At 40.0% G+C, this 19178-nt stretch overlaps 5 protein-coding genes across 6 annotated transcripts; 3 read left to right on the top strand and 2 right to left on the bottom strand.

Annotated features, from left to right (window-relative positions):
• The first annotated feature begins 1367 nt into the window (after nucleotides 1-1367).
• LOC114519201 lies at nucleotides 1368-2483 on the top strand. 2 transcript variants are annotated; one of them, XM_028539288.1, is made up of 4 exons: nucleotides 1368-1827; nucleotides 1864-1914; nucleotides 2019-2141; nucleotides 2257-2483. In XM_028539288.1, exons 1-4 carry the CDS (start codon nucleotides 1489-1491, stop codon nucleotides 2449-2451), a joined length of 708 nt encoding a protein of 235 aa, XP_028395089.1. In that variant the 5' UTR covers nucleotides 1368-1488; the 3' UTR covers nucleotides 2452-2483. The 2 variants fall into 2 exon arrangements, with proteins under 2 accessions (XP_028395089.1, XP_028395088.1); XM_028539287.1 differs by having other exon boundaries at nucleotides 1368-1914.
• Nucleotides 2484-2707: 224 nt separating this feature from the next.
• Nucleotides 2708-7135, top strand: LOC114519203 (meiotic recombination protein DMC1/LIM15 homolog). The gene is made up of 20 exons (XM_028539290.1): nucleotides 2708-2915; nucleotides 3102-3167; nucleotides 3274-3318; nucleotides 3723-3773; nucleotides 3849-3923; nucleotides 4144-4164; nucleotides 4386-4468; nucleotides 4624-4637; nucleotides 4790-4828; nucleotides 4921-4962; nucleotides 5087-5151; nucleotides 5240-5247; nucleotides 5362-5453; nucleotides 5707-5780; nucleotides 5894-6008; nucleotides 6092-6123; nucleotides 6214-6232; nucleotides 6386-6395; nucleotides 6643-6759; nucleotides 7046-7135. Exons 2-20 carry the CDS (start codon nucleotides 3105-3107, stop codon nucleotides 7113-7115), a joined length of 1035 nt encoding a protein of 344 aa, XP_028395091.1. The 5' UTR covers nucleotides 2708-2915; nucleotides 3102-3104; the 3' UTR covers nucleotides 7116-7135.
• A 183-nt stretch (nucleotides 7136-7318) lies between these two features.
• On the bottom strand, nucleotides 7319-8922 carry LOC114519202 (ankyrin repeat domain-containing protein 63-like). The gene has a single exon (XM_028539289.1). The coding sequence runs from the start codon at nucleotides 8092-8094 to the stop codon at nucleotides 7396-7398; it is 699 nt and encodes a 232-aa protein (XP_028395090.1). The 5' UTR covers nucleotides 8095-8922; the 3' UTR covers nucleotides 7319-7395.
• A 766-nt stretch (nucleotides 8923-9688) lies between these two features.
• LOC114519449 (ankyrin repeat and KH domain-containing protein mask-1-like) lies at nucleotides 9689-11423 on the bottom strand. The gene is made up of 2 exons (XM_028539576.1): nucleotides 11022-11423; nucleotides 9689-10699 (listed from the first exon to the last, which is right to left on the bottom strand). The coding sequence occupies exons 1-2, from the start codon at nucleotides 11421-11423 to the stop codon at nucleotides 9689-9691; spliced, it is 1413 nt and encodes a 470-aa protein (XP_028395377.1).
• LOC114519200 (leukocyte receptor cluster member 8 homolog) lies at nucleotides 11018-19014 on the top strand. Its single transcript, XM_028539285.1, has 15 exons — nucleotides 11018-11785; nucleotides 12962-13369; nucleotides 13775-14108; nucleotides 14289-14549; nucleotides 14652-14784; nucleotides 14930-15071; nucleotides 15208-15351; nucleotides 15455-15727; nucleotides 15876-16008; nucleotides 16141-16242; nucleotides 16365-16499; nucleotides 16648-16716; nucleotides 16810-16939; nucleotides 17228-17435; nucleotides 18033-19014. Exons 2-15 carry the CDS (start codon nucleotides 13323-13325, stop codon nucleotides 18202-18204), a joined length of 2283 nt encoding a protein of 760 aa, XP_028395086.1. The 5' UTR covers nucleotides 11018-11785; nucleotides 12962-13322; the 3' UTR covers nucleotides 18205-19014.
• Nucleotides 19015-19178: the final 164 nt, after the last annotated feature.

Raw genomic sequence — 19178 nt, 5'->3', positions numbered from 1 at the left:
GACCATGACACGACCATGGTCGTATTCGTCATTTTCCAGTAAATACGACCATGGTCGTATTCGTCATTTTCCGGCCAATACGACCATGATACGACCATGGTCGTATTCGTCATTTTCCGGCCATTACGACCATCATACGACCATGGTCGTATTCGTCATTTTACGGCCAATACGACCATGATACGACCATGGTCGTATTCGTCATTTTAGGGCCAATACGACCATGATACGACCATGGCCGTATTTGTCATTTTACGGCCAATACGACCATGATACGACCATGATACGACCATGGTTCGTATTCGTCATTTTACGGCCAATACGACCATGGTCGTATTCGTCATTTTACGGCCAATTTGACCATTTTCGTATTCGTCATTTTACGGCCATTTGCGGTGTAAAGCGGTTGAAATTGTAATGAAGAGCGGTGGAAATTGCGTTGAATATAAGCCAATTTCCGGCGGATATACTTGACCATGGTCGAATGCGCCGGAAAACGGTCTACTTGATTATAAATATGCCGGAAAACGGTACACTCGACCATGGTCGAATAGGCCGAAGAAAATCAGGTTATCATTTGCACGGTTTTTCTTAATCATACTGACGACATCATACAAGAAACTGCTCAAATGTTATTATAGCAACAACTTCACGACCACCTGTTACAGCGAACCTGTTTGTTTATCAGCATTAAACAAAACTAGACACTAAAAATCTATTCGACAGATACACTTCATTAAAACTGGTTGAGAATGGCGCCTAGAACACGCTCTATGAGATCGAATTTCATCAGAAAGCTTTGCTTTTATACAAATACGCTACGTTTTTGCGTCATTTGAGGAGCAAAATGGAATATTTAGATTGATTAATTTATCAGCTACTAGGATTGTTTTCATACAAATGTGAAGGTACGTCCATTTTCTTCAGTTTCTTTAGTTAGAAAACAATCCGATTTGAAAAAAATATATAAAGACCATTATTTCCTTTAAGAAAAATTTCACCAGGATGCGAACACGAGTTAGTGTGTTGAACGTCAATCGTTATTTCTATGATCATTTCTTTTCATTCTGATCTCAACGAAGAGCTAAAGTAATAGAAATAAGCATTGACGTTCAACACAAGAACTCGTGGTATAGTGGTTGAAGCAATGGTCTCGCAAGTTGGAAGTCGATGATTCGAATCCTGGTAGAAACATTTTTCATTATGACTTTGAATAAGGGATAAAGTGATACAGAAATAACGATTGACGTTCAACAGCAGAACTCGTTGTGTAGTGGTTGAAGCAATGGTCTCGCAAGTTTTAAGTCGATGGTTCGAATCCTGGTAACGTCATCTTATTGATGCTAATTAGCATTGTTACTACTTAATTACATAATTTAAGGTTTGTTTAATTGTTTGCTGATCACAATAGAGGGAAAAAAACTGAGCGCATACTCTGTTTGCGTGATTTCTCAGCTGACTGTTATCTCTCACAGTGTTAGAGGATCAATGGACGATAAAAAAGCAAAACAACTCGGCCAACTTGCGCAGTTGATATTACTGCTGGTGGTAATCGCTAGTGCTCCTGTATGGGTACCACTTGGTCTCATCATTCTGGTCCCAACATTCTTTGTGACTGCTGGGATTCTAGCTACAATGGCTTTGGGATTGACCACATTCTTAACACTCTTTCTGGGTGTTTTTGGAATACCGTTGCTGTTTAGTGGAGCAGTCACTGCGATGGCCTACTTCGCATACAAATCGTGCGTCAAGATGACGTGGAAAATGCATTCTCTCTGCATCTCGTTCTACAGCCATCTTGATAACTCCAGATCGAACCGAGATACGGTTGTTGAAAAGATAGCTGGAAATACTGAAGAAATCGTGCAAGGATTTTTCGCTAAACTGGATTCCTTCTTGCCGTCGTCTACAAAGGTATGTCGTACAGTAGTTTCAAGGACAAGAGTTTACACAATGAGCACACTTTTTTGTATGCATTGCAAATACGAAGTTATTATATTTCCATGATTAATTTCCAGGGGTTGCCAATGATTAGCAGATTTTTGAAAGAGGAAAGTGGGTTATCATGTTGTGAACGGGAACAGCCTATGTATGAAGAAGAAAGTGAAACTGAGACAGTGATCTCTCGCACCAGAAAACCAGTATGTTCAGACCTGAAGAGAACACCCTATATGCTTGTCAATAAGTTGATGTTTTCATTTTATCAAGACAAACTTGTTTTTAATGTGTACTAAAATTAATGTTTTTAACTTCTAGAGCATGCAGTTTCCTTTCCCCAAGGCAAGCATTCCCTTCGTGGACCTCTCGGCCGATGGAGATGAAATAGAAACGTTTTTTAACAGCGTGGAAGAGCTGTACGCAGTCATCTGTTCATTGCGCAAGAAGACGCGCAATCGTATTGTCATGCGCGATGGACGAAAGGCAACGACGCGTCGAGCGACGATATCATAAGCTGTGGATTTAGAATAGAATGCGTCAAATCACTGAAGTCCGGTATCATAAGCTGTGGATTTAGAATAGAATGCGTCAAATCACTGAAGTCCGGCATCAAGTTGGCCTTGAGAATAATTTTATTGGACACATCAATGAAGCTTTTGACCAATAAGTTTTCTTTGGTGGTCAACAACTGCCTGAGGCTGATAGATAATAGATTAAATGTTCTTAATAATTTACATGTATAAAATTGAAGTTAATTCCGGGGCTCTAATAACTGGTTGTAATGAAACGCGCGAGAATCACGCATATTACACGCGTTTCGCCCGCGTTCTTAAAAGCGTGCTCCAGGTTTTGGAGAGGCGGGAAAATCTTAAAAAAATCATTGACAGAAAAAACGAACGCAATAAAAAAATATTTTTATAAATTGCCCGAATATTTAAAACTTGCAAAAGCTGTAACGTCGAAACTCATAATAAAAGGTATGTTCAACGATATTTTTTTACGGTCAAACTCAATTTGTGTACAAAAATACGTAGAGAGATAGTGTGGAAAGTTTAAAATCTTGCATATATATAATATTTTCGTTTCTGTTATCTTTCTCTTTGTACATTTCATACTTTTAGAATTAGAAAATACTTTTTCTTTCTGTTTTCATTATTTTTGAGAAGATGCAAGCTTCGCGTAGAGACGAACAGGTCGTTGAAGCAGATCTCAGCGACCAGGAAGAGGAGGTGCTTCACTATTTGTAAACTAATGTCTCTTCAGATCAAATTTATCAAACTTCTCCTCTGTTATCTTTTTAAAAAACGTTAAAACCCTGTTTGTTTTTGCTCACAGGAGTCCTTCTATCTGGATATTGACTTGTTGCAGAATCATGGAATTGTAAGCAAACAGAGCGATCAATCCGATTACAACTATCAAGGCATACTGACTAAATATTTTGGTTGAGCAAGCATTTGATTTCTTGCAAGCATTTGATTGCCACTTTGAGATTCAACTGTTTCTGGGGAGCAGCTGCCACCTCACCTGTCCACCCCTGCCCTCACCTGTCCACCCCTGCCCTCACCTGGGCACCCCTGCCCTCACCTGTCCACCCCTGCCCTCACCTGTCCACCCCTGCCCTCACCTGTCCACCCCTGCCCTCACCTGTCCACCCCTGCCCTCACCTGTCCACCCCTGCCCTCACCTGTCCACCCCTGCCCTCACCTGTCCGCCCCTGCCCTCACCTGTCCACCCCTGCCGTTACCTGTTTACCTCATATAACCATGTAAGTTTGGTTCCTTTAGAATGTCGCTGACATTAAGAAGTTAAAGACGGCTGGAATTTGCACTATTAAGGTTACCCCAGAAGTTTCAGATTAGCCTCTATCCTCATGCCACAACATGAAATATCAAAATAATCATATTGTTTAGGGTGTTCAAATGACAACACGGAGAAAAATGTGTCAGATAAAGGGAATCTCAGAGGCGAAGATGGAGAAGATCAAAGTTAGTGCTCTAGACTTAGCTAAACTCATTCCTAATTAAATTCAGCTTTTAAGACACACAGATAAGCTAGGGCCTAGATTGAGTTCTCGAAATCATCTTGACCTAGTAGTTTGCAGTTGAAAGAGCATTGGACTAGCATACCAATGGTTGTGGGTGCATTGCCAGCCAGAGTATAACACCATGCATCACACAAAAACTGTTAATTTAATTTTTTTTTCAGGAGGCGGCTGGGAAATTGAGTGTAAGTTTTGCTATCTGTTTTGACTTTGCCAGTTCATATCTTCACATGAGGAGTACTTGGCGTATTTTAGCTCCATTTTAGTAAGATTGGGGACCTATGTAGACAAAAATCAAATCTGAAACCATAGGAGAAAGTTACACTACAATTTCCTGCACAGGATGTGGACAATATATTACTCCCAAAAAGTTTAATTATCTGATTGTTTTAACACATCACTTTAGACATCTGGCTTTGTCACTGCTTTAGAGTACAGCGACTCTAGAAAAATGTGTTTTCGCATTGGAACTGGTAGTGATGAACTAAAGTAAGTCCTCATTAGCCCCCACTTATTGCTTGTGTCTTTGACAGTTTGACCTCCACTCATTTACACTGTCTGATCGAGAGACATACATTCCCTCTTTGTCTGCAAAAGTGGCTATCCTTGATGTTAATGGTTCTTATATATTCTCATTCTTTCAGCAAATTACTTGGAGGTGGGTGATTATCAACTATATTCTTCCTATATTCAACCATAGTATAGCATATTCATTGCTCTTGTATAATTGTCAAGTAATAAATTCAGTATTCCATCTTATTCCACATTATTGATTATTCCACAATTAAATTCCTATCCTAATTCCTACAGGTGGAATTGAAAGCATGTCAATCACTGAAGTCTTTGGTGGTGGGTGAAACTCATTTAGCAACTAATTTAACTTGTTGCTTTATAATCGTTTGACCATCGTACGTTATATACTTTCAACATTTTGTTTTTAGAATTCAGAACTGGCAAAACCCAACTTTCGCATACTCTTTGCGGTGAGTATATAGCTATATATACCTTTCAATCTTTTACAATTGAAAGACGTGTATTGCGATAAATCATCACGGAAATTTTATGGATAAAAAAATGACTAATGTTTTTTGGATTATTCATGCCTAGTCACGGCTCAACTTCCTGGTGCAAACGGCTATTCTGGAGGAAAAGTTATTTTCATCGACACAGAGGTGACTCTTCCACCACTTATGCAATTGTTAGAACCTGTGAGATTTTCAAACATTTATATCTATATTGTCTTCTTTATCATCTTTCTAGAATACATTGTATCCTTTTCGCTTGCGACCAATATCAGCCGGATTGCGCTATTGGTTCTATTTAAATGTCTGTACATGCAGAAACCTTAATGTAATAATGTTATCTACTTGATCAAAACTCAGTCGTCCTGATCGTTTGAGAGAAATTGCAGATCGCTTCAACTTGGATCAAAACGCGATGTTGGACAACGTTTTGTATTGCAGAGCCTACACTAGTAAGCTTCACATCTATACTAGCTTTTACCTCCTTTGGTGATGAGCATTGAGCCGATGGTGAGCCAATGGTGAGCCTATGGTGAACCGATGGTGAACCGATGGTGAACCGATGGTGAGCCAATGGTGAGCTAATAGTGAACCGATGGTGAGCCAATGGTGAGCCGATGGTGAACCTATGGTGAACCGATGGTGAGCCTATGGTGAGCCGATGTTCAATTCAGCTCATCTGCCATGACATTTTGGTACTTATAGGTGAACATCAATTCGAATTACTGGACATGGTTGCAGCGAAATTCCATGAAGAACCTGGAGTATTTAAGTTACTGGTATGCTAGTCATAAGTCATCGATGTAAAGGTCGCGGCTATGCAGAATGGGTGCATGAAGAAATTCAGAATCCTGGAACGTTGCCAAATCCTACATGATATCTCTGTATTTAGGTGATCGACTCTATTATGGCATTGTTCCGGGTTGATTTCTGTGGCAGGGGAGAGCTTGCAGATAGACAGCAAAAATTGGCTCAAATGTTATCACGATTGCAGAAGATTTCTGAAGGTACCAACTACCAACGCTGGCTTCCTCCCGTCCTGTGCCGCTAATAAAGCTCCATTTACACTTCTGTCCGTTTCTTTTTTTAGAATTTAATGTTTCTGTTTTTATCACAAATCAGGTAAGACAGGATTTGACCTTTTGAGATGATTTGACAGCCCATATTTATTAATCGATATTTTCTCGATACCACTTTTTTATTTTTTTGTAGATGACTGCTGATCCAGGAGGTAATAATATTGTTAGTGATCATAAAAAGATATTCTGCTATAAAACTACCATCATGCTAAACAAGAGTCAGTTTAGATACAAATGAAGCTAATATATTTTCTCTATGTTTCATCAATTGATTGCATCTTGTGGACCTGAATTCTGAAACACAGCCACAATGAGGTGAGATCAAATAAATGATTGCTACGATTGTTTCATTCGAAGTTACGACACCTCAGGGGAAATGTGAGGTTACCACTCCCCCCCCCTACTTTCCATACCGCTTTGTAGGTGGGTTTAATACTGCTGACGATTCAAACTTCATTTTGCGCTTGGTATCCTCAATGATAAAGATCTAAAGATATCCTCTATGGAGCTAATTCATGTGTTATTCCTTAAACTAAATGATTCCCCTTTCATTTCATTTCAGTTTTCAAGCGGATCCGAAGAAACCAATCGGTGGCCATATTCTGGCGCATGCTTCAACCACTCGTATCTCATTGCGCAAGGGAAGAGGAGAGCTGCGAATTGCAAAAATTTACGACAGGTTAGATGATCGTTGTGTTCCAACGCAGATCTCTCACATGCTAAACACATTCGTTGTACAAAAATGTGTTATCTCAAAGATATAACGAAAGATTCAACGTTTCCTTTGCATGGATACACAACACAAAAGCTAACAAACAAAGAGCTATTTGATTTAACTGAAACAGATTCTAGTTGTATCTTTATCATGCTAAATCTTCCATCACTCATCACTAATCTAATGATTTTGTACGACCTTCTCGAATCATCTCTCTCATACTTTTTTTTGTATCCTCATTTATTTCCAGTCCTGATTTGCCGGAGAACGAAGCAACGTTTGCAGTAACAGCTGGAGGAATTGCTGATGGAAAAGAATAGCTGGTAACAATTTATTAACTTCAATTTTTATATTCCAAATAACATTTATCAATGATGTTTTTAATGTCGAGTGTCACAGAACTCAAGGCTAAGTTATGCAATGCAGAGAAATATGTCTTTACCTATGTTACATATTACTATAAGTTTGCATTCGTGCAAATGTTTTTATGCGGTGTTTATGTTGCTGAGCCGTAAAGCTGTTTTCATCGGTCACCGTGTACGGAATTTATTTGCACACGCATCATTTGAAGTTATTTTCTTTTACTTGGAAACGAATTCGTCAAATGGTCGCTGTACATGGAGAATATCTGTGGCAGGGTGATGCACTGTGTCTGTGCCAACGGTCGAGTTGTCCATCACTCGAAGTGTTTCTCGTCTCGCCGTATAAGAAATCCTTGGGCATATTGGTCGCAATGTAACCTTCAAATTCTTCGACCAGCACCTTCACACAGTCGTAGAATCTCAAGCGATGCGCCGTCATAAGCGCATTCTCATCGTTCGTATTCCGTCGGTTCATGTCGAGTCTCACGCGTCGAAATGCTTCGGCAACGAGTCGTACCGTGGCGGGATTTCCCGAAGCGCAGGCGAGAATCAGATTGTCATTGCCTGAGCTGTCGACGGAGTTGAGGCCAATATTTAAGTGAATTTCCCTAAACAAAAACCGTATAACATCGTTTCTGCCTAAAAGACAGGCCCACGCAAATGCAGTTCTTCCTTCCCTGTCCGTCTTCTCCACTCTTCCTCCATAGCGGAGTAACATTTTAATGATTGCTCTTCGTTGTCGAGAATTCTCGATAAACATAGCTCGAATAAGCGGTGTATGTCCCGTCTCGGGATCATTGCAATTCACGTTCACTCCAGCGTCCAGGAGTAATCGTAACTGACGAATCCGTTCAGAATGGACGGCCTCAATGAGGATCAAAGATCGATTAAACTTTGGAGGCAATGTTTGATGGAAACCCGATTTTTTTGCGTGCATCGTTTTCTTCGGGGTTCAATATTCCGTGCTGTTAAACTTGCGTGGTGAACTCTTGGTCTTTGCGCTTGTCTGGTGTAAAATGTAGCTACTGATAATTTCAAAGGTATCGATGCTTTTTGTAAGGCCTGAAAAACAAGAGGCTTCCTTCTGCTCGGAGACGCCGATTAACTCCAATTAATATCCACTTCTGAGTTTATACTGTTTCGTGTATTCCTAACTCTTATCTGGACATTTGTATCGGATGATAACTATGGCTATTTCAAGATTTATTTCGTTGGTAGTTTATTTCTTCTAAACCAAACAAAACTCTCCTGAAGACCTAGCACCTTAATAACATCTGAGAATTTCATCTTTGTTGATCTTCAAATTAACACTCGGTCCATCGGGAGAAACTTCTCGGCATGAGGAGAGATGCCCTGATCCACGCCACGCGACACTTGGAAAATGCTTCAAAATAAGATACGAAGGCAATCTTTAATGATCATTGATTTTGTATCGTTTTAGATAACTCTCTCGTTTCAGCCAACAGGCTCTCAATTTCACTCGCAGCTTTTGTGGTGTCAATCGTATCCACAGTTACGATTATATTAGCATAACAGATATTATTAATGTAACGATTGCGTTTTCAAAGAAATTGGGAATTGTTGTCGGGCATTATTCTTCCATTAAGATCTACGTCAACACAATCTCAACGAAATGAAATTAGACCATTCTACAGCGTGCTCCAATTCATCACCGCGTCCACATTCAGCCGCTTCTCTAAACTTCGTTTGCACGAAAAGCAATTAAGCAAATATTTTGCTGTGAAGTAATGAAGTATTGTGTATATATGTACATGCATTTATTACTATTGGAGTGAAATGTTGATCCATAGTATGATATATGTCAGCTGTCGTTGGTTTATATTGTCATAAACGGTGTCTGAGATGGATTCAAGGAAACATAAGACACGTCAAGCGATGCTGGGCGATAAGAAAACTCGAATCAATTGATAAGAAAAGTGGGAGTCAGTTGAAACAATATTCTTTGTGGAAAAGCTTTGGGAACAAAGTTAACATTTTTCTTTTGTGTTTATATTCCTATATGCAGAATATGTACAGAATGAATAATTTATTTCAATCATTCTTCATCACATCGATCGCCTTGTCCGGATTACTGCTACCAGGCTTGCATTTTACTTTCATGCGAAGTTTGAATTATTAATATCCCGTTGTCACAGGAACCGGCTGACTTCTGTCAACACGACTAATCCCACTTATAATGGCTGTGAACAACAAGCAGAGTATTGATGAGATATCTTAGGATTATCCCATATTGAAAAAGACACAAGGAAGAATGTCGGTTTTTCAAAATACTTACATTCATATTTATGGATATGATTTGTAGCGCTGTAATGATATATACCTTTCGTGGTTTCCTAACCTATAGTATTCATGCATTTCTTGCTTATTTTAAGCTTAAATAAATCGTTCTAATTAAATGGTGTAGTTTTGTAGTTTACTAGTCCACCAGAGATGCTAGAAATTGGAAGCTTACAGTTAGCAAATCCGTCGACTTTTTTCTCAACCTCTCTTGCAATAGCAAAAACACCGTTTCAGAATCCCGAATTCCCCATTTTTGGGGTGGATACCATGATCGTATGCCGTCTTTGATTATTAGTTCTCACTGGCAATTGTAAATCTATGAGATGAGACAAATTTCTATCGAATAGACCCCCCCTTTGAAATAGACTAGGATTTACACTATGACGGCGGCAGTTATGCGTGGGATCACTGCTTCTGCGCAGATTGTGTTCCTTCAGCAGGGCCGAGCGACGACGGTGTTGCAGGGGGGAGTGGTGGAACCCGAGCTGGTGTGAGGTTCTTCTCTTCTCTTTCACTTTCAGTTCTTCCAGGTAGTGTTGGAAGTCCTCGCTACTCATTCCAGGAGTTGTGAAGCCTTTTCTAAAGCCTGGAGCAGTTTGTTCACCGTAAAGGGAAAGCACAGATTGAAGATTGCGCAGATCGTAAGGGTTTGTTAGGCCATTGATGCCCGGCTGAGCTGATCTGGTTTCTCTTGTCTGAGGTGGTACAATATTACATTGGCTAGTCGGACGAGGACAAGGAATGAAGTTAATACATGGACTCCGTGATCTAATCTCTGCAATATCTCTGGTATTTGTCTTGGGTCTATTTTGTGTCGTATTCAGTTTGCCAGATTTCAACTCTGTTTTGCTTCCTTTTTCCTTTCGTTTTCCCACCAAAGGCGTTCGGGTTTCCTTTACGCGATTATCACTGGATTGTTTGTCTGGTTGTTTCAAATCATCTCTCGTGGTCCCCCTTGAACGATCAGGGCTGCGTATCGTCGATCTCATGTCGTCATCATCCGGTTGCCTTGGAAACATACACCGTGACTGGGTCCTAGGACTGCGAATGGTAATCTTCTCCAGTAGTTCACTTAGTTTCCCGTCTTCTGCGAGCTCTTTGACGTTCAAAAGAGTTTCTGGGTCAACAATATCTGGCGATGCGCCGTTTTCCAACAGGACATTAGCGCACATCTCGTTCCCGCTTTTTGTCGCCGCTAAAAGTGGCGTCATTCCTTCGTTGTTTCGTCTGTCCAAAGATACCTTAGGAAGTGAAAAAACCCTGTTATGATGTGATAAGGAATTTCAAACTATGAAACATCCATCAGAAGTGAACTGGATCTGACAAAGTTAGATCGTGTGAACAGACCTTTAGAGAGCGATTTCGTATCATTAGATAGGGGCTTGTATCAAAGAGGTGTTTGTCTTAAATAAGTTGGACTTTGACAGGTTTTCATCGTGAACACGAGATATTTGTATTTGAGGGTTGCTAGTTATTCCTTTCTCTTCACAAAGTCAAAACTTTATCAAACTTTATCATCTTACTCCACTGAACCAAACACCCAATCCTTTGTATCACACTTACCCCAAAACGGTTCATGGCTTCCACGAGCATGCTTGTTAGAGGGTAGTGTCCGGCTGAGGACACATAATGTAACGCTGTGTTACCAACAGGATCCGTACATGTGAAATCTAAGTCCATCAGTGAACGACCAAACAGGATTTTAACAACGTCGATCTTTCCCAAATGGCAGGCCCACATCAGAGCGTTTCGACCAGAACTGTCTGCCATGTTCACGTTTGCGTTTTTCACCAGAAACAAGCGGACAAGTTTTCTTCGGGTCGCCGACATATTATCATCCAAAAGACACGCACTGATCAATGGTGTCTGTCCATCTTTATCAGTTTCATTTACATCGGCTGCTTTGCAATCTAGAAGATACTTCACCATGAACACCCTTCCTTGTTTGATAGCCTCGATCAGCATGGTATATACCGACCTAATGCAAGTGTTTCTACTTGATTCACCGCGATTACCTTGTAACAGATGATATTGCTATGACCTTTGTACGCTCGCTTTTGAAGAGGGGATTTGTTGATTACCGACTCCGTCGATTATATTGTACAGTTAAAATGGACCTAATTTGTTCTTGGATGGTAATTTGCCTCGCATGGGTGCATTCTAATTAACTTCTAATTGCATCTGGCAGTGTTAAGATACAACGGCAAAACAATATCGATCTCAAACAGGCGGAATTATTGCACGAACATTCGCAACGTGACGATCTAGGATGCACGGTTAAACCCATTCGGATTTGGTTCGTATTTTGCGTGGCACAAGGGTCCAAGGTGGTAGAACATCCTCCCTATCAGTTTACAGGCCTTTAACTCTCATTTGATCAGCAATAGTTAGTGTCTTAGCATAGAAGCTTGATAATGGGGGGAGACACATTCATAAATTCGTGTTCTACATACCTACAATGAATATTTGCATATGCCCTCCCTCAACTTATCAACACTAGCTAAGCCACTGAGCTAGTGTTACCAAATGAAAACAAGATGCAATCTATCCTATCCTACTCTGGGTTACATTGGATATTTTTTTCTTGCCTAAGGGTGGGTATCTTGCATGAATTGTTCACCTCAATTTAGAGAAAAAGCTTTATTTCAAACTCTATTTTTACATTTGGTTTTTAATTTAAACTTTCTGTTTCATTTGAAACTAAATAAAACAGCTTGTAAATAACACAGTCAACTATCATGGAGACAGTTACATCTTGGATATGAAAATATTAATCTAGGAGTTTCTTTCACTCAATTTTCCCAGCAAACGTTCCTTCTTCTCTCTGAGTATCCCAATCTTCAACCTAGGACATAATATAAGAGGGGATTAGGAAAAATCAAATACAACTAATGATTAGTCTTTTCACAAAACATCTTTTGATATGGATTTATAATTAGGTCACCTAATAGGGCTAGCCTTAGTATGGTTCATGTTTCAGTGTGGAAAGTATGGATTGTGCAACCAAGATATCGGGTGTGCAATTTTGATGTTTCCTGTTTATTTACTAGTACATCTCTTTGAAATCTTGGGCACAATATTATAAGCTTTCCAGTCAGAGCTGAGGTAAACAGCCCCAAAACATCACAAGCCCCAAAGCTTCCATGCCACATACTGCATTGTGGGGAAATATGTAGTTAATTTAAAGGGTCTGGGACACTGACCCATTTTCTCGGGCACATAGAAAGATAGTTTTTCCTGAACCAATTGCATGGCAAAAATTCCTCTCCTTTCCTATGGCGACATCTGAAATAATCACAATAATTCTGCCAGCAGTATCTTGCTTGGTTTGTGTAAGGGAATCGTGCATCAAATGAAGCAGTTTCAATCTTGAAATCTGGTTGTTCGGACATTTTTCTGCAAAAAAAACCCCAATCAGATGCTACATACTTGGACAAATATGATGGTCATTTTTAGAGAGATATTTTAAATTAAAATTTATTATAGACTTTATCTATTTGCAGAACAAAGCTCTCTGTATTCAACACTACATAACAGAGGAAATACAGCGTATTTATACAAACCTTTAGGACCGAAATTCTCCAAAAAAGTTTTTCCTACAAATTGTTATAATTTTTCAATTCGGAAAAACAAGATGGCGGACTAAAAACCCACAATGCATCGCGTTGCGATACTCATTATGACGTCATCCCACCGGAAATTTTTCGGTGAAATTCGAGTGATCTGATTGGTTAATATTGTGTGATGTCATAGAGGTGTTTGTTAACGAAGCAAGAACGAAGAAATCTTGTAAGAAATCATTGAACCAGAGCGAAAAGCTTTGGGAAATTGCATCAAATTTTGGTGGAAATTGCCCCCAAAATCATGTTTTCTTTGAGGAATACCGACGACCTCAAAGCCTCTACAGCCTGGTAAGTTTTTTATTGCAATTTTGGCTTTCTTTTCATTGAAATTTTGTTGGAAATGTAAGTGCATTTTTCTGCTACTTCGGTTGTTTCGTTGACATATTTTGACTATATATGTACGCTAAATCATGACTTTGTCGTTTGAAAGCTTTAAAATTTTGAAGTGAGGTGTTTATTAATGTTTAAAGGTAGCTTTAACGTGAGAGTAGAAGTGTTAGAAGACAATAAACAACTACAATAGTAAAACATGTATGTAGATAGAAAACAATAGTCGTTCATGACATTATTCATGCAATATAATGTAGGACTGGTAGGAATACGGGAGATGGCTTGAGATATTCAATGTGATAAGTTACAGGCTTTGTTGGTTCAGGTTGGTTATTGAAGTAGAATGAAATAATTCTTTGATAGGTCATCACAATGCAATCCAGAACCACCAGTGCCTGGTGAAAGCATGCCAGACCCACAGGGGTTACCTAAATCTGACACAGCAATGGAAAACCCTGAATGGAAAAAAGCCAGAGAAGCTTTAGCGAAGATTTCCCCCCAGAACACCAGTAATGATATAGTGACCGGGTCAAATGGCACGTGCTCAGCCACAACTTCGGTGCCACCACCTGTTCTGCCTAATTATGGATTCCCTTATAATTATCAGAATTACTATAACCAATACCCCCCACCACCCTCATATAATTTTCCCTATCAACCTTATCATCACCGTCCAATGGGTAATCAAGTGCAAATGGTAAGTCTAGTCTATTTCATTTAGGATTAGAGTAAAAAAGTGGGTAGATATGTTACTAGGAAGTGGACTTAGGATAATGGTTCATCAGGACTAGTCTAAATGGATTTAGGCTTAGGGTTGATCAGGATTAGTCTTGAAAATGGTGAGTAGGATTAATGCTTTGTGTTTGAATCTTCCTAGACACCACCTCAAAACAATGTTCCTGCAAGACCTCGTTACTACATTCCACCTGTTCCACCACCACAAGCTTCTAGAACTTCTGTCCAGTATGGACAAAATACAAACACAAATTACATGCCAAAAAGTCAACAGAGTGCGCCAGTCAATTCATCTCCAAGTCCAATGGAGGTTGATCAGAGGTCAACACAACCACCACCTAAAACAGAGTCATTCAAAGCTGCAATACCACCACCTAAAAGCTACAATATGTATCAGACACAAGTGAGTTTTCATGATCCAAATCAACTTGGTTTTGTTTTGGTGTGTCAGAGCACACTGAAAGAAGACCCTCCATTAAAAATTTTATTTCGTTTTTATTCAAAGCATCAGAGAATTGTTGAGAAGGAGCCTCAACTGGAGAAACACATGGATCCACCACCGGCTCCTTCTTATTTTAATGTTCTAAAAAATGAAAAGCAGCCGTTTTGGATGAAGGGAAGAAGAGACCAGCCCCCTGGTAAGAAGAAAATATAAAATATCAAAAAATTATTCCCCATTGCATGTAAGTTTCATGCATATACGTCTCACACAACCTGAAAGCCAGTGTCCCAGTGCATGGTATTAGGATCAATATTGACATATCTTTGACATAATATCTGCAGTATTGAAACCAAGTTGGGATGAAGAGCAAGCAAGCCCACCAGCTGCAAAGAAAATAAAAAATACTCCTGCAAACACTCGGGAGCCTGAGGACAACAACAACGCACCGAAAATATCTCCACAAGACTGGCCACCAAGTCTAAAGTGAGTTGAGAAAACCTCTTGAAGACTCTATGAGAAAGCTTTATTACTAGTAATAAACCATGAACTTGTTGCAGCATTGGGCTACATTGGTGTGATATGAATAAAGAGTGACATCTTTTTTTATATTGTTCTGCAGGGACTATGTACAACGTGCCTTTGATCAGTGTGAGAGCGAGAAACACAAAGATATTACAGAGAATCACCTAAAAAGGATGCTAACCCGGGCATTCAAGGAGGGAAGTGCATGGGGAATCAACTGGGATAAGGAACCACTACCCAAGTAGGTGTCAAGTGCATCTCTCTGAACCCCTCCTCCTGTGGTAAATCCAACCCTGCCTTTCCCCTTCAATTCAATTAAGAATGTTTGAATCTTGTTACTGTAGTGTGAGACAGGATCCTGAGTTGAAACGTTCAAAACTTCAACAGCGTCTTGGTCAACGTCAGCCTAGCATTGAAAGGCATCGATCAAGAAGTGGCAGTTCAAGCAGATCCTGCAGCCCTCAAGCGAGCGTCTCAAGTAACAGCAGTTCTCCTGAGAACAGGAAACAAGGCAACAGGAGAGCAAAAAATAAACAAAAAGTCCACGAAAGCGAACCGGTGATGAAGAAAACCAAGTCTCGTGGAAGACATCGTCAAAATAAGAAAAAGGAGAACAAGTAAGTTGAACAGACTGATTTAAACTGAAAGTCTGTCTGCATAGATTTCTCATAGCAAACTTTCTTCACTCATAAGTTGTCTAATGCTATATAATGTCGTCAATTAAGTTTACCTTATGCTTGGAAATGAATTCCATTTGTTTTCCAGGGAGAATATGTTTGCCCCTGTGGATCCAGAGAGCCATGAACGAAAGCAGAAGAGAGCGGCTCGATTCCTTGAGAGTGCGAACATTAGTAGCCCAAGTTTGTTTGGAAGTCTTCTTGAGAACCTAAATTCTTCGGTAAGCCATTCCTGGTGTGTTTTGTTTGTTTGAGTGTGTTCTGCCAAAATGTGCCTTGTGCTATACTATGGAGTAAGTTGGAAGTTTAAGCAGAATTAAAACCTTCAATGCGATGTTCGTCTTTTGTGACAGCTTCTAAATGGCAACGAGGACGAGGAGAGCATTGACTGGACTAAGTTTCATATCATTGGTACCTGTGAAGATCTGGAGAAACGTTACTTTAGGTTAACTGCGGTAAGCATTTGTGAATTTCAGTTGTACGATCTATGTTGAAGAGAGCTATCACTTGTAGAGCTGCATCACGGTCACCGCATCGTTAATCGTTACAACCCAACATTTTTTGACTTTTCCTTCAGCCTCCTGATCCGTCAACCGTACGACCTTTGGAGGTGCTGAGGAAATCTTTGGAGATGGTTAAAGACGATTGGAGAACCAAACAGGATTACAGATACGCTTGTGAACAGCTGAAGGCCATTAGGCAGGACTTGACCGTATGTGGAGCGACCTTGGATTATAACTTCAGGACCATGTTGAGATACATGAAATATCAAATTCATAATCTGAGGACTTGTTGTCTTCACCCTATAGTAGAGTATGCGTCTAGGTCTCTTTCTTATCGCGCTGTCTCTATTAATGTAGGTTCAAGGCATCAGGAACGATTTTACGGTGTTGATCTACGAGACGCACGCTAGATTAGCGTTGGAAAAGGTTGGCACTATCTTTTTCCTGGACTTTGGCTTCGCGATTACACTATTGTATACCAGGCTTCGTTTCTTGTAACTTGTGTTGTATTCTCTACAGGGTGATAGCGCGGAGTTCAACCAGTGTCAATCTCAGTTAAAATCGCTATATTCCGGAGGTCTTTGTGGACATAGAAATGAGTTTACAGCTTATCGAATACTCTATCTCATCTACACCAAAGACACACGAGATATCCTTTGCATTGTTTTAAAGGGGATCTAGTTTAGTTTAGGTTTCCTCCTGTAGTAACACTACTGTAGATCAATAAGAGATGATCCTTACTGCACCTCTAGAAAGAACAGTTTAGAACAGATAGAACTATCCAGTATAAATAAAGTTAGCTTAGTTTAGGTTTCCTCCTGTAGTAACACTGGATCAATAAGAGATGATCCTTACTGGACCTCTTGGAAGAACAGTTTAGAACTGATAGACTCCGCGCTGTCTCGTGTTCAAACGTATTTTTCTTGACTGTTTCCACAGCTTACAATGACGATGTCAGCTCTCACGGCTGAAGAGAAAGACGAGCCGTTCATAAAGCATGCGTTAAAAATGCGCTCCGCGTGGTCTCTGTCAAATTATCATTCTTTTTTCCAGCTTTATTCGTCAGCACCCAACATGGGCGGATATCTTTTGGACTTGTTTGTTCAACGCGAGCGAGAGAGGGCGATCAAGATGCTCATAAAATCGTGGGTTATATCGTTCATTGCCTTCACCATAGCCATTAATCATTCCTTTCTCGTTATCCCTCTACGCATGTCCTTCGATTTCTATAGTTCTGTCTTTTGACCCTGTAATCTTGTCCCCAAAGTTTTTTTTTCTGCTGTGAACTAATCTCCGGGTCGGTTGCCGCGTGACAACTGAATGACACAACAGTGACTGTATATTTCCGCGATTATACATGTTTGGATATTCGTTTGGCCAGCAACCACCGGAGTTTTTTTTTCCCAGATGGAAAACTCTGGGAGAAAGTTAAGGTCTTAGGTACTTGGATATTCATAACTTTATAATAAGTCTTGCCTCGGAGCAACAAAGTTGCATTGCATCATTGCTTTGCCAATGAAGGGTATATTCTAGATCTTACCCGCAATCGTTGAGGGAGGGGAGTGGGCTCATAAGTTTATCCCTCGTTCCCTTCCCCCGTTCCCCATGTCTCCAGTTATCTCTTTGACTGCCCCTGAAACACTATCTTTTGTTTTTTATATGTTCATCGTTTCTAACTTGTTATATATTTTCTTTCTTTTTTTTCATTTGCCTTGTATGACGATGTTCACTGACAACTCTAGTTATCGCCCTTTATTGCCCGTCGCATTCGTTCAATCGGAGTTAGCGTTCGCGGACGAAGCGACATGTCAGGAATTCCTCAAGGGACTGGGTCTTATTCTTAACGCCGATAATACGAAGTTGGACTGCAAGCTATCACAAGCCGTTTTATCATCCTCATCATCGGCAAGCTAGCGCTTCCGATTTAGAGTAGAGAATCCAAATTATCCCTCAAATATTTATATATTTATGTATATGTTGTATATATGGAGAAGATCTTATTAAGAGTGGACAAATGCGCATTGCATGGCAACGTGTTCGTGTCTGGTCGTGGTTTGTCGTCGTCGTCTCCCGTAACCCTCGTCGTCCTCCTGTGGATTCCGTCCCCCGTGGTTTACCTTATCCTCGTTATCCTGCGTCGTCCTTCACAATCTCACTTTGTATAAGTTCACCCTGTTATTACCATTGTTACCCATGTTATTCATCATCATCATCCTCACGTGATATCATTTGTTATGCCTTGTTACCCTACGTTATCAGTCGTCATTCTTGGTTATCCAATGGCATCCTTGTTACATCCGTCATCATCTCTGGTTACTACTTGTCATCCCTGATTTCTTGGTTAAAAGTTAAGTTGAATATCAATGGTATATGGCAGATTAAAGCAGTATGTTTGTCTAATCAACAGCGCCCTAATTTGATTTAAAGTGTCCCTCAGTTTGGGTGCATTGGTCAGTTGTGGTGTTATGTGTGCAATTCTAGAGTTTTCTAGGTGATTTTGTGTTTCCCTCATCACCCTTGGTTAAACCACCTACTACGACGTTGGTGTTCTACAGAGTTCCTTCATCCCATGCATATGTGCATTTGTCAATCTGAAACATTATGGAACATTAGTAATATATAAGATGTCTCGAGAGTGTGTTTGTGCGGGGAATACGATATTCTGATATCGGTCAAGATGAGATTTCTAATTTGATATTTTGATATTAAAAACAGGTTTATATATTTCTGATGGTAAGATTTTGTCTCTGAAACAAAGAAAAAATAAAGCCACTTATAATCATATTTTTGTTCTGTGTCTAAGATATTACTAGGCTGGGTGGGAGAATATCTAAAATTCAAGACCTCTAGATCTTTGGAAACTCAACTGGGGTGATAAATCAGTGAAG

The sequence above is a fragment of the Dendronephthya gigantea genome, unplaced genomic scaffold (genome assembly GCF_004324835.1).
Source record: "Dendronephthya gigantea isolate DGI-Jeju-01 unplaced genomic scaffold, DenGig_1.0 000013F, whole genome shotgun sequence".
In the NCBI taxonomy this organism is placed as follows: domain Eukaryota; kingdom Metazoa; phylum Cnidaria; class Anthozoa; order Malacalcyonacea; family Nephtheidae; genus Dendronephthya; species Dendronephthya gigantea.
This window is presented reverse-complemented; position numbering and strand designations above follow the sequence as displayed.